Genomic DNA, 15,963 nt, shown 5'->3' with positions numbered 1-15,963 from the left:
ATGTGACTGACACTGGACAAATACGGCAGTGTTCTGTATGTGAGGGACACTGGACATATACGGCAGTGTTCTGTATGTGACAGACACTGGATAAATACGGCAATGTTCTGTATGTGACTGACACTGGACAAATACGGCAGTGTTCTGTAGGTGAGTGACACTGGACAAATACGGCAGTGTTCTGTAAGTGAGTGACACTGGACAAATCCGGCAGTGTTCTGTATGTGATTGACACTGGACAAATACGGGAGTGTTCTGTATGTGAGTGACACTCGACAAATACGACAGTGTTCTGTATGTGACTGACACTGGACAAATACGGCAGTGTTCTTTATGTGAGTGAACCTGGACAAATACGGCAGTGTCCTGTATGTGATTGACACTGGACAAATACGGCAGTTTTCTGTTTGTGATTGACACTGGACAAATATGACAGTGTTCTGTATGTGAGTGACACTGGATCAATACAGCAGTGTTCTGCATGTGACTAACACTAAACAAATACGGCAGTGTTCTGTATATGATTAACACTGGACAAAAACGGCAGTGTTCTGTATATGATTAACACTGGACAAATACGGGAGTGTTCTCTATGTGAGTGACACAGGAAAAACAAGGCAGTATTCTGTATGTCACTGACACTGGACAAATACGACAGTGTTCTGTATGTAAGTGACACTGGACAAATACGACAGTATTCTGTATGTGAGTGTCACTGGACTAATACAATAGTATGCTGTATGTGAGTGACACTGGACAAATATGGCAGTATTCTCTTTGTGAGTGACATTGGACAAGTACAACAGTGTTCTGTATGTGAGTGACACTGGATAAATATGGCAGTATTCTGTAGGTGAGTGACACTGGACAAATACGACAGTACTCCGTAGGTGAGTGACACTGGACAAATACGGCAGTATTCTGTATGTGAGTGACACTGGACAAGTACGACAGTATTCTGTATGTGCGGGACACTGGACAAATACGACAGTGTTCTGTATGTGAGGGACACTGGACAAATACGACAGTGTTCTGTACGTGAGGGACACTGGACAAATACAACAGTGTTCTGTATGTGACCGACACTGGACAAATACGGCGGTGTGCTGTATGTGACTGACACTCGACAAATACGGCAGTATTCTGTGTGAGACCGACATTGGACAAATACGACAGTATTCTGTATGTGATTGACACTGGATAAATACGGCAGTGTCCTGTATGTGATTGACACTGGACAAATATGGTAGTTTTCTGTACGTGATTGACACTGGACATATACGGCAGTGTTCTGTATGTGATTGACGCTGGACAAATACGCCAGTGTTTTATATGTGATTGACACTGCATAAATACAGCAGTGTTCTGTATGTGAGCGACACTGGACAAGTATGACAGTGTTCTGTATGTGATTGACATTGCACAAATACAGCAGTGTTCTGTATGTGAGGGACACTGGACAAATACGGCAGTGTTCTGTATGTGACAGACACCGGATAGATAAGGCAATGTTCTGTATTTGACTGACACTGGACAAATACGGCAGTGTTCTGTAGGTGAGTGACACTGAACAAATCCGGCAGTGTTCTGTATGTGAGTGACACTGGACAAATCCGGCAGTGTTCTGTATGTGAGTGACACTGGAAAAATACGGCAGTGTTCTGTATGTGAGTGACACTGGACAAATACGGCAGTGTTCTGTATGTGACTGACACTTGACAAATATGGCAGTGTTCTGTATGTGATTGACACTGGAAAAATACAGCAGTGTTCTGTTTGTGAGTGAATCTGGACAAATGCGGCAGTATTCTCTATGTGATTGACATTGGACAAATACGGCAGTGTTCTGTTTGTGAGTGAATCTGGACAAATACGGCATTATTCTCTATGTGATTGACATTGGACAAATATGACAGTGTTCTGTATGTGATTGACACTAGACAAATACGGCAGTGTTCTGTTTGTGAGTGAACCTGGACAAATACGGCAGTATTCTCTATGTGATTGACACTGGACAAATATGGCAGTGTTCTGTATGTGATTGACACTGGGCAAATACGGCAGTGTTCTGTATGTTACAGACACTGGACAAATACGGCTGTGTTCTTTATGTGATTGACACTGGACAAATACGGCAGTGTTCTGTATGTTACTGACACTGGACAAATACGGCAGTGTTCTGCATGTGACTGACAGCGGACAAATTGATCAGTATTCTGTATGTGATTGACACTGGACATATACGGCGGTGATCTGTCTGTGAATGAATCTGGACAAATGCGGCAGTATTCTGTATGTGACTGACAGCGGAGAAATTGATCAGTATTCTGTATGTGGACAAATATGGCAGTGTTCTGTATGTGACTGACACTGTACAAATACGTCAGAGTTCTGTATGTGATTGACACTGTACAAATACGGCAGTGGTCTGTATGTGAGTGACACTGGACAAATCCGACAGTGTTCTGTATGTGAGTGACACTGGACAAATACGGCAGCGTTCTGTATGTGACTGACACTTGACAAATATGGCAGTGTTCTGTATGTGATTGACACTGGAAAAATACAGCAGTGTTCTGTTTGTGAGTGAATCTGGACAAATGCGGCAGTATTCTGCACGTGGACAAACATGGCAGTGTTCTGTATGTGATGGCACTGGACAAATACAGCAAGGTTCTGTATGTGACTGACACTGGACAAATACAGCAGTGTTCTGTATGTGATTGACACTGGAAAAATACAGCAGTGTTCTGTTTGTGAGTGAATCTGGACAAATGCGGCAGTATTCTCTATGTGACACTGGACAAATACGGCAGTGTTCTGTATGTGACTGACACTTGACAAATATGGCAGTGTTCTGTATGTGATTGACACTAGACAAATACGGCAGTGTTCTGTTTGTGAGTGAATGTGGACAAATACGGCAGTATTCTCTAAGTGATTGACACTGGACAAATAGGGCAGTGTTCTTTATGTGAGTGAGACTGAACAAATAGGGAAGTATTCTGTATGTGACTGACACTGGACAAATACGACAGTATTCTGTGTGTGAGTGACACTGGACAAATATGGCAGTGTTCTGTATGTGCGGGACACTGGACAAATACAGCAGTGTTCTGTATGTGATTGACACTAGACAAATACGGCAGTGTTATGTTTGTGAGTGAATCTGGACAAATACGGCAGTATTCTCTATGTGATTGACACTGGACAAATATGGCAGTGTTCTGTATGTTACTGACACTGGACAAATACGGCAGTGTTCTGCATGTGACTGACAGCGGACAAATTGATCAGTATTCTGTATGTGATTGACACTGGACATATACGGCGGTGATCTGTCTGTGAATGAATCTGGACAAATGCGGCAGTATTCTGTATGTGACTGACAGCGGAGAAATTGATCAGTATTCTGTATGTGGACAAATATGGCAGTGTTCTGTATGTGACTGACACTGTACAAATACGTCAGAGTTCTGTATGTGATTGACTCTGTACAAATACGGCAGTGGTCTGTATGTGAGTGACACTGGACAAATCCGACAGTGTTCTGTATGTGAGTGACACTGGACAAATATGGCAGTGTTCTGTATGTGATTGACACTGGAAAAATACAGCAGTGTTCTGTTTGTGAGTGAATCTGGACAAATGCGGCAGTATTCTGCATGTGGACAAACATGGCAGTGTTCTGTATGTGATGGCACTGGACAAATACAGCAATGTTCTGTATGTGACTGACACTGGACAAATACAGCAGTGTTCTGTATGTGATTGACACTGGAAAAATACAGCAGTGTTCTGTTTGTGAGTGAATCTGGACAAATGCGGCAGTATTCTCTATGTGACACTGGACAAATACGGCAGTGTTCTGTATGTGATTGACACTAGACAAATACGGCAGTGTTCTGTTTGTGAGTGAATCTGGACAAATACGGCATTATTCTCTATGTGATTGACATTGGACAAGTATGACAGTGTTCTGTATGTGATTGACACTAGACAAATACGGCAGTGTTCTGTTTGTGAGTGAATCTGGACAAATACGGCAGTATTCTCTATGTGATTGACACTGGACAAATATGGCAGTGTTCTGTATGTGATTGACACTGGGCAAATACGGCAGTGTTCTGTATGTTACTGACACTGGACAAATACGGCTGTGTTCTGTATGTGATTGACACTGGACAAATACGGCAGTGTTCTGTATGTTACTGACACTGGACAAATACGGCAGTGTTCTGCATGTGACTGACAGCGGACAAATTGATCAGTATTCTGTATGTGATTGACACTGGACATATACGGCGGTGATCTGTCTGTGAGTGAATCTGGACAAATACGGCAGTATTCTGTATGTGACTGACAGCGGAGAAATTGATCAGTATTCTGTATGTGGACAAATATGGCAGTGTTCTGTATGTGATTGACACTGTACAAATACGTCAGAGTTCTGTATGTGATTGACACTGTACAAATACGGCAGTGTTCTGTATGTGAGTGACACTGGACAAATCCGACAGTGTTCTGTATGTGAGTGACACTGGACAAATACGGCAGTGTTCTGTATCTGACTGACACTTGACAAATATGGCAGTGTTCTGTATGTGATTGACACTGGAAAAATACAGCAGTGTTCTGTTTGTGAGTGAATCTGGACAAATGCGGCAGTATTCTGCATGTGGACAAACATGGCAGTGTTCTGTATGTGATGGCACTGGACAAATACAGCAGTGTTCTGTATGTGACTGACACTGGACAAATACAGCAGTGTTCTGTATGTGACTGGCACAGGACAAATACAGCAGTGTTCTGTATGTGATTGACACTAGACAAATACAGCAGTGTTCTGTATGTGACTGGCACTGGACAAATACAGCAGTGTTCTGTATGTGATTGACACTAGACAAATACAGCAGTGTTCTGTTTGTGCGTGAATCTGGACAAATACGGCAGTATTCTCTATGTGATTGACACTGGACAAATATGACAGTGTTCTGTATGTGATTGACACTAGACAAATACGGCAGTGTTCTGTTTGTGAGTGAACCTGGACAAATACGGCAGTATTCTCTATGTGATTGACACTGGACAAATATGGCAGTATTCTGTATGTGACTGGCACTGGACAAATACAGCAGTGTTCTGTATGTGATTGACACTAGACAAATACGGCAGTGTTATGTTTGTGAGTGAATCTGGACAAATACGGCAGTATTCTCTATGTGATTGACACTGGACAAATATGGCAGTGTTCTGTATGTTACTGACACTGGACAAATACGGCAGTGTTCTGCATGTGACTGACAGCGGACAAATTGATCAGTATTCTGTATGTGATTGACACTGGACATATACGGCGGTGATCTGTCTGTGAATGAATCTGGACAAATGCGGCAGTATTCTGTATGTGACTGACAGCGGAGAAATTGATCAGTATTCTGTATGTGGACAAATATGGCAGTGTTCTGTATGTGACTGACACTGTACAAATACGTCAGAGTTCTGTATGTGATTGACACTGTACAAATACGGCAGTGGTCTGTATGTGAGTGACACTGGACAAATCCGACAGTGTTCTGTATGTGAGTGACACTGGACAAATATGGCAGTGTTCTGTATGTGATTGACACTGGAAAAATACAGCAGTGTTCTGTTTGTGAGTGAATCTGGACAAATGCGGCAGTATTCTGCATGTGGACAAACATGGCAGTGTTCTGTATGTGATGGCACTGGACAAATACAGCAATGTTCTGTATGTGACTGACACTGGACAAATACAGCAGTGTTCTGTATGTGATTGACACTGGAAAAATACAGCAGTGTTCTGTTTGTGAGTGAATCTGGACAAATGCGGCAGTATTCTCTATGTGACACTGGACAAATACGGCAGTGTTCTGTATGTGACTGACACTTGACAAATATGGCAGTGTTCTGTATGTGATTGACACTAGACAAATACGGCAGTGTTCTGTTTGTGAGTGAATCTGGACAAATACGGCATTATTCTCTATGTGATTGACATTGGACAAGTATGACAGTGTTCTGTATGTGATTGACACTAGACAAATACGGCAGTGTTCTGTTTGTGAGTGAATCTGGACAAATACGGCAGTATTCTCTATGTGATTGACACTGGACAAATATGGCAGTGTTCTGTATGTGATTGACACTGGGCAAATACGGCAGTGTTCTGTATGTTACTGACACTGGACAAATACGGCTGTGTTCTGTATGTGATTGACACTGGACAAATACGGCAGTGTTCTGTATGTTACTGACACTGGACAAATACGGCAGTGTTCTGCATGTGACTGACAGCGGACAAATTGATCAGTATTCTGTATGTGATTGACACTGGACATATACGGCGGTGATCTGTCTGTGAGTGAATCTGGACAAATACGGTAGTATTCTGTATGTGACTGACAGCGGAGAAATTGATCAGTATTCTGTATGTGGACAAATATGGCAGTGTTCTGTATGTGATTGACACTGTACAAATACGTCAGAGTTCTGTATGTGATTGACACTGTACAAATACGGCAGTGTTCTGTATGTGAGTGACACTGGACAAATCCGACAGTGTTCTGTATGTGAGTGACACTGGACAAATACGGCAGTGTTCTGTATCTGACTGACACTTGACAAATATGGCAGTGTTCTGTATGTGATTGACACTGGAAAAATACAGCAGTGTTCTGTTTGTGAGTGAATCTGGACAAATGCGGCAGTATTCTGCATGTGGACAAACATGGCAGTGTTCTGTATGTGATGGCACTGGATAAATACAGCAGTGTTCTGTATGTGACTGACACTGGACAAATACAGCAGTGTTCTGTATGTGACTGGCACAGGACAAATACAGCAGTGTTCTGTATGTGATTGACACTAGACAAATACAGCAGTGTTCTGTATGTGACTGGCACTGGACAAATACAGCAGTGTTCTGTATGTGACTGGCACAGGACAAATACAGCAGTGTTCTGTATGTGATTGACACTAGACAAATACAGCAGTGTTCTGTTTGTGAGTGAATCTGGACAAATACGGCAGTATTCTCTATGTGATTGACACTGGACAAATATGACAGTGTTCTGTATGTGATTGACACTAGACAAATACGGCAGTGTTCTGTTTGTGAGTGAACCTGGACAAATACGGCAGTATTCTCTATGTGATTGACACTGGACAAATATGGCAGTATTCTGTATGTGACTGGCACTGGACAAATACAGCAGTGTTCTGTATGTGATTGACACTAGACAAATACGGCAGTGTTATGTTTGTGAGTGAATCTGGACAAATACGGCAGTATTCTCTATGTGATTGACACTGGACAAATATGGCAGTGTTCTGTATGTGATTGACATTGGACAAATACGGCTGTGTTCTGTATGTGATTGACACTGGACAAATACGGCAGTGTTCTGTATGTGATTGACACTGGACAAATACGGCAGTGTTCTGTATGTTACTGACACTGGACAAATACGGCAGTGTTCAGCATGTGACTGACAGCGGACAAATTGATCAGTATTCTGTATGTGATTGACACTGGATAAATACGGCGGTGATCTGTCTGTGAGTGAATCTGGACAAATGCGGCAGTATTCTGTATGTGGACAAATATGGCAGTGTTCTGTATGTGACATGACTCTGGACAAATACGGCAGTGTTCTGTATGTGACTGGCACTGGACAAATACGGCAGTGTTCTGTATGTGACTGATACTGGACAAATACGGCAGTATTCTGTATGTGATTGACACTGGAAAAATACAGCATTGTTCTGTTTGTGAGTGACTCTGGACAAATACGGCAGTATTTTGTATGTGACTGACACCGGAGAAATACGTCAGTGTTCTGTAAGTGATTGACACTAGACAAATACGGCAGTGTTCTGTTTGTGAGTGAATCTGGACAAATACGCAGTATTCCCTATGTGATTGACACTGGACAAATACGGCAGTATTCTGTATGTGAGTGACACTGGACAAGTACGACAGTGTGCTGTATGTCTGTGACATTGGATAAATACGACAGTATTCTGTATGTGATTGACACTAGACAAATATGGCAGTGTTCTGTTTGTGAGTGAATCTGGACAAATACGGCAGTATTCTCTATGTGATTGACACTGGACAAATACGGCAGTATTCTGTATGTGAGTGACACTGGACAAGTACGACAGTGTGCTGTATGTCTGTGACATTGGATAAATACGGCAGTATTCTGTATGTGAGTGACACTGGACAAATACGGTAGTGTTCTGTCTGTGAGTGAATCTGGACAAATGCGGCAGTATTCTGTATGTGGACAAATATGGCAGTGTTCTGTATGTGACTGACACTGGACAAATACGCGAGTGTTCTGTATGTGCCTGACACTGGACAAACACGGCAGTGTTCTGTATGTGACTGACACCGGACAAATACGTCAGTATTCTGTATGTGACTGACACTGGACAAATACGGCAGTGTTATGTTTGTGAGTGACACTGGACAAATATGGCAATAATCTGTACGTGAGTGACACTGGACAAATATGGCAGCATTCTGTCTCTACAATAGGAAGCTGCATGTTTGGGATAAACATTACTCTTAATATGTTGCCACTAAACAGCAGCATTGCCAGGGCAGTGAAGCCAATATTTTTTAGTGGTATGCCAAACAGCACTGTACTATTCAAATATCTTAATTATTGTGATCTTAACCACACAGTATAATAATAAACATTGGAAAGTAATCATAATGAAAACAAAGATGGTAATTTTGACTTTGAATAGTATAGCTGCAGTGCAACTAAGTGAGCTGTGGTGCATCCCAATCTGTACACCCATTCTCCCTAAACAATGGCACTTTTCTATCCAGTACTTCTTTCCTACCATTCAGCTGATTCCTTATCCATTCTCATGGTTTACCCTGAACCAACACAGCTTTGAACAATGTATGGAATTTCATGGAGAGCTTTATCCAAACCCTTTTGGAAGTCAAGGTGCACCGATCACACTGTACAACTTACCATAGCTCGGTTGGCTTTTCACGTCCTCAAAAAAGTCAGAGGTTGGCCAGGCAGGACTTTTGTATACATGCTGACTGCAGCCAATCAGGTTATTGTTGCACATTGAATCTGACCACACAGAAGGAGGCCATGGGGCCCCTTGTGCCTCTGCCAACTCTTTAAAACACAAGAATTAGGAGCCATTCAGGCCCTTGAGCTTGCTCCACCATTCAATAAGACCTTGGCTGATCTAACTGTGGCCTAAACTCCACTTGCCCTCATAACCCTTGACTCCATTGTCAATCAAAAATCTGTCTAACTCAGCCATGAATATATTTAATGACCAGCTTCTATTGCTCTCTGGGGAAGAAATTCCACAGACTAAAGACCTTCTAAGAGAAACAATTTCTCCTCATCTGTCTTAAACTGAAGAAGGGTCATACAGACATACAGACTCGAAACATTAACTCTGTTTCTCTCTTCACAGATGCTATCAGACTTGCTGACTTTTTCCAGAATTATCTGTTTTTATTTCAGATTTCCAGCATCTGCAGTATTTTCATTTATCGTAGTAAGTTCTTCCTAGGCATGGGAATCAAAAGCTATCGGAGGTAGATGGGAATGTGGAATTCAAAACACAAACAGATCAGCCATGATCTTATTGAATGGCCTACTTCTGCTCCTATTTCGCATGTTCGTGTATATATTCATATGACAGTAAAGGAATGATGATATAGTACCAAGTCAGCGGCGTGTGTTTGTGTGGCTCGGAGGGGAACTTGCAGGTGGTGGTGGTAGAGGTCGTGGGTTTGGAAGGTGCTGTTGAAGGAGCCTTGCTGAGTTGCTGCAGTGCATCTTGTAGGTAGTACACACTGCTGCCACTGTGCATTGGTGGTGGAGGGAGTGAATGTTTAAGGTAATGGATGGAGTGTTGATAAAATGGAATGCTTGGTTCTCAATGGTGTCAAGCTCCTTGAGTGTTGTTTGAGCTGCACTCAGCCAGGGAAATGGAAAGTATTCCATCACATTCCTGACTTGTGCCTTGTAGATGGTGGACAGGCTTTGGGGAGCCAGGAGGTGAGTTACTGACCTCAAAATTCCAAGTCTCTGACCTGCTCCTGTAGCCACTGTATTTATACGGCTGGCCCAGTTCAGTTTCTGATCAATGATAATCCCCAGGATGTAAACAGTGGGGGATTCAGCAATGGTGATGTCATTGAAAGTCAAACAGACTGTGACCTTGGGACCTCAGTTACCTTTCTGGTCAAGTGTAATTTCCAGAACATTGATGATTGTGGAATTGAATGATGGTAGTGCCATTGAATGTCAAGGGGAGATGGTTAGATTGTAAGGTGTGATTCTGTGAGTATGACTATGTCAGGCTTGTCTAGTCTGTGGGACAGTTTTCCCAATTTTGGCACAAGTCCCCAAATATTGGTAGGGAGGATTTTGCAGGGTTGACAAGGATGCTGAAGTTGATGCCAGGTGGTTCATCTGATTTTATTCCTTTTTGACCTTTATGTAGCATTTTGACACAACTCAAGTTGCTAGCTAAACCATTTCAAAGGTCTTTTGAGAGTCGACCACATTGCGGGTGGGTCTGGAGTCACATGCAGGCCAGAGCAGGTAAGAATAGTAGATTTCTTTCCTTAAAGGACATTAGTGAACCAGATGAGTTTTTACAACAATCGTTGGTAGATTCATGCACCATTACTGAGACTATTTTCTTTCTGATGTTTTCTTATTCCTCCATTTATCCCTGGAAACTTACCTTCTGAACACTTCAGCCTTGCAGAGGCATTCTGAGGGAATTTTCCTTCTAACCTTTGAGGAACTTCTCCTTTAGGGTCCCATGTCACATTTCCTGATATTACAACAGCATCCTCACTGCAGCACCAATGACATTCCTTGTTGCCTCTGATGTTCTCCCTCTCAGCACTGGATATCTGCTTGAGGCTCACATTTGCATTGGGAATGAGCTCTGATTTAGGGGAATGAGTCAAGATTATGCCCGCACCACCCAACAAGTATGCCACACAAAGAGGGATCCCCTGACATCTATAAAGACTCCACTGAGGGAATACTCTCCACATGCCTGCATGAATGACGCTCCAAGAAAACTCAAGAAGCTCAACACCATCCAGGACAAAGCAGCCTGCTTGGTTGACACTCCATCCATCACGTTAAACATTCACTCACTCCACCATCAATGCAAAGTGGCAGCAATGTGTACCATCTACAAAATGCATTGCAGCAACAGACCAAGGATCCTTTGAAAACACCTTCCAAATGTGCAACCTCCACCATCTAGAAGGACAAGGCAGATGCATGGGAACACCACCACCTGCAAGTTCCCCTCCAAACCACACACCATCCTGACTTGGAAATATATCGCCGTTCCTTCACTGTCGCTGGGTCAAAACCCTCGAACTCCTTTCTATCAGCACTGTGGGTGTACCTAGACCACATGGACTGCAGCAGTTCAAGAAGGCAGCTCACCACCACCTTCTCGAGGGCAATTAGGATGGGCAATAAATGATACTTAAAAATTACTTATAAGCTCAGCCCCCCTTTTTTGGGTAATCTGAATCCTGAATTTTAAAACTTGCACCAGGGGTGTTACAACTCTTACTTCCTGCACATATTCTGGGTTATTTATGAACACTGGGTCAAGATCACCATCTCCTCATGTGGTTTCCTTGAAGCATTGGTTGAAGAAGCAGTTATGTATCACATCTACTAGCCTTGACTCTGTATCACTTGTGCACTCTCAGTTCATATGAAGTTGACTAAACTCTCATTTTTGTCCTCACATATCTTCCCTATCTTATCATAGAGAAAATTATCCTCCTCTTTATGCTGCTTTGAGGTTATATATAGAATACCTCTAAGTGTTAGCTTGGATTTTGTTCACATTAGAAACATCTAACCAGAGCAGGTTATTTTTTTACCTCTCACGCCTTCAATTTCTTTAACTTTCAGATGTTCCTACCATTGAGGCAAAGCTCATTTATGCCAACAAGGAATGTCCAGTGGTGCTGCAGCCCAGGATGCTGCTATACACCACTTCATTTTCTGCAAAACTGACTTTTCTAAGCCCGGTATACCCTGAATGTTGTATCCATTTCCATTCCCCTGAATGTTGTAATCATTTCCATTTCTTTGATCAAGCCATGTTTCTGATATTCCCTCCCACCATAATAGTCGCCCTTTTCAATATTTTATTTCAAATAAATGGGCTTAATAGAAATCGCAATTCAAATTTTGAATTCAACAATTCTATGGTCCACTTGCTGTCACTGTTCCAATAGCTCATATTTCTCCTGGTGTATCTGGTGCAGCCTATTGATATGTTTATATTTCTTACAGTATAATCCTAATACTCACAGCCACCCAGGGATGAGTCAGAACTTTCTCTGCTGTGTACCGCGCCTCAATGTTCACCTGCAACATTCGGCTAATCAATTCCTGCAATAAAATGACAGCACTGAAGCCAGACACATTTAGAGTGATAAGAAAACAGATTCAAAGTATGTCCAAATAACCACTTGGAGCTTCCAAATTATTTTACTGGTATATGTTGCTTTACAGAAGCAGCATCATATGTTACAATGTACGACCTTGAAACAAACCATTCTGCCTAACCAGTCAATGCTGATATCTATGCTGCATTTGAGCCTCCATCCTCCCTTCCTCATCTAACTCCATCATTTGAACCCTCTATTTCCTTCTTCCACAGATGGTTATCTGGTTTCTGCTGACATGGATCTATACTATTCATCTCAAATATGATAAGGGAGTTTTCTCTGGGTAAAGAAGTTTCTTCCAAATTCTCCTTTTGATTTCATGGTGACTTATATTAATCTTATATTAATGGCCACTAGTTTTCTCTTGCACACAAGTGGAAGTACTTGCTTTTTGTCTACTTTATCAATACTTTTAAAGGTGTTCATTTGGTCACCCTTTAACTTTTTCTTTTCCTGATTGTTAAATCTCACATTTCTGGTATCAGTCTTGTAAAGCTTTTCTGCACCCTCTCCAGTCCCTCTCTCGCTTTTTAATAATATGGCAACCAGGATTGCATGCAGTCCTCCAAGTGTGTGCTTATATTTGTATCAATCAGCCACTGAATTCAGTAATCAGCAGCACTCATATCAAATGAGACAGAATGAAAATATGCACTGTGCAAGAAAATGACTCACCTGATCTCTTAATTGCAAGCAGAAAAATTAAAGACCATAAGCACCTGAGGTAATGGTCCTACTGTTGAGAACTGGCCTTATCGTTTGGCTTTAGCGGATGAGGGACTGAAACAAGAAGTTCAATCCAACAGCAGCTAGACTGCTCCAGTAAAAGGCACAGAGAATGGTTTACCTAATTTTTATACACTTCAATTTATTTTCTGTTAATCACCTTATGGGTCAATGCATTTCAAATCTCACAGCCACTTGTGTTAAGAAGTACTTTTTCTGAATTTGCTTTAAATTGTATTGGCTGAATTTTGATATTATATCCCATGTTTGGGATTCTTTTATCAAGCTTACATCTAGAGAATGACTCTTCCCTCTAGTAGAGAAGATGCTGAAATTTTCTCTGGTCATATTGAGCCAGCTTCAGTAGCTGAATCTTCTTTGCTGGGTGTTGCAACAGGTTATAATTGAATCTACAAATAAATTTCAAACTTTTAACAAGGTTTTTATGTGTGTGCAACTGCAACAAAAAGGATTCTATAAGACCAACAACAATAACTTGCATATAGCACTTCTAACATAGTAAAAGCATCCCAAAGCACTTCACAGGAGAATTATCAGACAATATTTTGACACCGGGTCCCAGAAAGAAAGATTAGGATAGGTGACAAATGATTGGTCAAAGAGGTAGGTTTTAAAAATGACTTAAAGGAGAAGAGGGAGAGGTAGAGGTGGAGAAGTTTAGGGGGGGAATCCCAGAGCTTAGGACCTAGACAGCTAAAGGTTCGACATACCATACTTGGATTTCCAGAAGGCATTGATAAAGTGCCACATCAAAGGTTATTGTGGAAAATAAAAGCACATAGTGTAGGAGGTAACATGTTAGCCTGGAAAGAAGATTGTCTGGCTGGCAGAAAACAGAGAATATGCATAAATGGGTCTTTGTCTGATTGGCAGGATATGATGAGTAGAATCCTGCAGGGGTCTGTGTTGGGGCCTCAACATTTCACAATTTACATGAATGACTTAATTGAGAGGAGGGAAGGCATGGTAACTAAATTTGCAGACAACACAAAGATAGGTAGGAAAGTGTGTTGTGAAGAAAACATAATGTTAGGAAATAGAGACAGTTTAAGTAAGTTATATTGGTTTTTGTGGACGTTAGGAATGAGTTTTAGCTTTAAAGTTTAAGCTCGATTTGTATTTCTGTATCTGTGGGCTGAATTTTGCACTTGACGGGTGAGAGGGCCGGACCAACTCGGTGACGGGCGGGCAGCCGATACCCGCTGCCGAAATGGGCCGTGCTGCCATTTTGCGCGGGCAGGCCAATTAAAGCCCACCCAGTGGAGTTCCAACTCCCGTGTTCATCAGGAAAATTAAATCGGCAGTGGGTGTGTTCAGACGGATAGTTCCAATGGGGAACCAGCAGTCTGTATAAAGAGCGGCCAGGCAGCCTCCTTTAGGCTGTTCATCATGGCCAGTCATCGGGCATCACGAGAGGTGAGGGCAGAGGAGGAGGAGGGGGGCAGGCTGCAGAGTAGGCAAGCGGGGGGGGCTACTGTGCCCCTTGGTTCTCTGATGCCTGCCTTGCTGCACTCCTTGAAGAGGTGTCCAACCATCGGGATGTCTTGTTTCCGGGGGATGGGAGGAGGAGGGCCCCTCACGTCACCAGCAGGCGTGGCAGGAGGTGGCGGAGGCTGTTTGCTCTCATGATGCTGTGCAGCGCACAGGAACCCAGTGCCGCAAGCACTTCAATGATTTGCAAGTCTTGGCCCTCAGGTGTGGAGGGGGTCTCTGGACATGTTGGTGGCAGCCATGCAGTGGTGATGCTGAAATTAACAACAGCATATGTTGGTGTTTGTCACATTTGAGTAGTCTGGGGGCAACCTGCAGGGGAGGCAGCTTGACACATACTCGGAACTCCAACACATATCTTATTGATGGTGATGAGATGGTGGAAGGGGAGCCTTAAGGTGTCATGGCCAAGAGCCATCTGCTGCCCTCAGCGCTGCACCTAGTTGCGCCTCCTTGCAATGGTCTCTAAGACCCGTGTGTTATTCAAAGTGATGGACGCCGAATGTGTCCAAGGTGTCCGTTGAGGGGAGGGGGTTGGGACCAGCAGTACTATCTTCTGATGACTGATCACCAGTAGTGTGGACAGGAGCCATTGGAGGCCTCAGATGGGCCACTGTGGTTGGGGTGTGGCATGCACATGCAGAGTACATGAGCGATCAGCCCCAATAAATGCTCTTCTACGTTCTGCAGGCAAAAACTGAGAGCAATAGCCGGGAGTGGCAGCGGACTGGTGGTGGGCACGCTGTGGTGCAACACCCCACCATGTATGAGGAGCAGGTCATGGAGCTGGGGAGGAGGCAGGTGGCCAGGTCGGCAGGTGTCGGCGAGGCTGGGGTGCAGCGGCCAGGTATTTGAGGGCCACAGTCCCATCCAGTCTGTCTCCCCACCATCCAAAGCACTGATGATTGCTGCAATCGTTAATGCAGCAACACTGCTCATTCACAGACTGATACAGTCAGACGTGTGGGTCATACACAAAGGTCCCTCAGCCCCTTGAGGATGCGCATCTCTAGCACCTTCTAAAGTCACCTTATCCCATTTGTGACCACTATTCCCATGGCCTAACATGCCATGGCATCGCTGCTGCACATCCAAAGACTTAAGAAGGGTTTGTACCTCCACCACCCTTTCAGCCAGTACGTCCCACATTACTCTGTCCAAAAGGTCCTCAACACCTCATCTGTCAACCTCATGACACT

The 15,963-nt window shown here is 43.1% G+C and overlaps 1 protein-coding gene across 2 annotated transcripts in view; it reads right to left on the bottom strand.

Annotated features, from left to right (window-relative positions):
* dclk2a (doublecortin-like kinase 2a) overlaps nt 1–15,963 on the bottom strand; it is a 670,049-nt gene that overhangs the window by 237,579 nt on the left and 416,507 nt on the right. For both annotated transcript variants that reach the window (XM_041199370.1, XM_041199378.1), the window contains one exon: nt 12,387–12,467. In XM_041199370.1, the coding sequence (XP_041055304.1) occupies nt 12,387–12,467 (81 nt within the window). The remainder of the gene's footprint in view (nt 1–12,386; nt 12,468–15,963) is intronic.

This window comes from Carcharodon carcharias, chromosome 1 (assembly GCF_017639515.1).
Source record: "Carcharodon carcharias isolate sCarCar2 chromosome 1, sCarCar2.pri, whole genome shotgun sequence".
Taxonomy (NCBI): domain Eukaryota; kingdom Metazoa; phylum Chordata; class Chondrichthyes; order Lamniformes; family Lamnidae; genus Carcharodon; species Carcharodon carcharias.
Note: the sequence above shows the minus strand (reverse complement) of the source record. Positions and strands in the feature narration are given on the sequence as shown.